General features: G+C 59.4%; 1 protein-coding gene across 1 annotated transcript in view; it reads left to right on the top strand.

Annotated features, from left to right (window-relative positions):
* LOC110266056 overlaps positions 537-1174 on the top strand; it is a 34788-nt gene continuing 34150 nt past the window's right edge. Inside the window, exon 1 of the mRNA XM_021109821.1 lies at positions 537-1067. Within this exon, the coding sequence (XP_020965480.1) occupies positions 768-1067 (300 nt within the window). The 5' untranslated portion in view covers positions 537-767. The remainder of the gene's footprint in view (positions 1068-1174) is intronic.

Genomic DNA, 1174 nt, shown 5'->3' on the forward strand with positions numbered 1-1174 from the left:
CTTGGAGGCTAACGTTGGAACTTGAGAGTTTCTCCCCTGGGCACCAACGTTTGCGCCAACGTTAGCCCCCTAACTTGGAGGCTAACGTTGGCACTTGAATCACAAAAGAGGGAAGGCCAACGTTTGCACCAACGTTAGTCCCCTAACTTGGAGGCTAACGTTGGCGCCACTAGTACCAAGCATTGCCAACATTAGGGTCAAAGTTAGACCCCTAACGTTGGCACCAACGTCCAAACCAGGGAATTTAACTTGCTGATATGAAAAGTTAGGGTCAAAGTTAGACCCCTAACTTTGACCCTAACGTTGAGACCATCTTTGGCCAACTTCATTTCCGGTTCAATTGGTTCACTTCGGTTCTTGGCGTTGCAACGGAGGCAGGGTGCGTTGCAACGTTGGCCGGTGACGTTGCAACGGAGGCAGGTCGCTTTGCAACGGATGCTGCGCGCGTTGCAACGTTGGCTGGGGGCGTTGCAGCGGAGGCAGGTCGCGTTGCAACGGATGCTGGTGACGTTGCAACGTTGGCTGGGGGCGTTGCAACGGATGCTGAGCGCGTTGCAACGTTGGCTGGTGACGTTGCAACGGATGCTGGTGACGTTGCAACGGAGGCAGGGCGCGTTGCAACGTTGGCTGGGGGCGTTACAACGGAGGCAGGTTGCGTTGCCACGGTTGCTGGTGACGTTGCAACGGAGGCAGGGCGCGTTGCAACGGATGCTGGTGACGTTGCAACGGATGCTGGTGACGTTGCAACGGAGGCAGGGCGCGTTGCAATGTTGGCTGGGAGCGTTGCAACGGAGGCAGGGCGCTTTGCAACGTTGGCCGGGGGCGTCGCAACGGAGGCAGGTCGCGTTGCCACGGTTGCTGGTGACGTTGCAACGGAGGCAGGGCGCGTTGCAACGGATGCTGGTGACGTTGCAACGGAGGTAGGGAGCTTTGCAACGTTGGCCGAGGGCGTCGCAACGGAGGCAGGTCGCGTTGCCACGGTTGCTGGTGACGTTGCAACGGAGGCAGGGCGCGTTGCAACGTTGGCTGGGAGCGTTGCAACGGATGCTGGTGACGTTGCAACGGAGGTAGGGAGCTTTGCAACGTTGGCCGAGGGCGTCGCAACGGAGGCAGGTCGCGTTGCCACGGTTGCTGGTGACGTTGCAACGGAGGCAGGGCGCGTTGCAACGTTGGC

The sequence above is a fragment of the Arachis ipaensis genome, chromosome B01, assembly GCF_000816755.2.
Source record: "Arachis ipaensis cultivar K30076 chromosome B01, Araip1.1, whole genome shotgun sequence".
Taxonomy (NCBI): domain Eukaryota; kingdom Viridiplantae; phylum Streptophyta; class Magnoliopsida; order Fabales; family Fabaceae; genus Arachis; species Arachis ipaensis.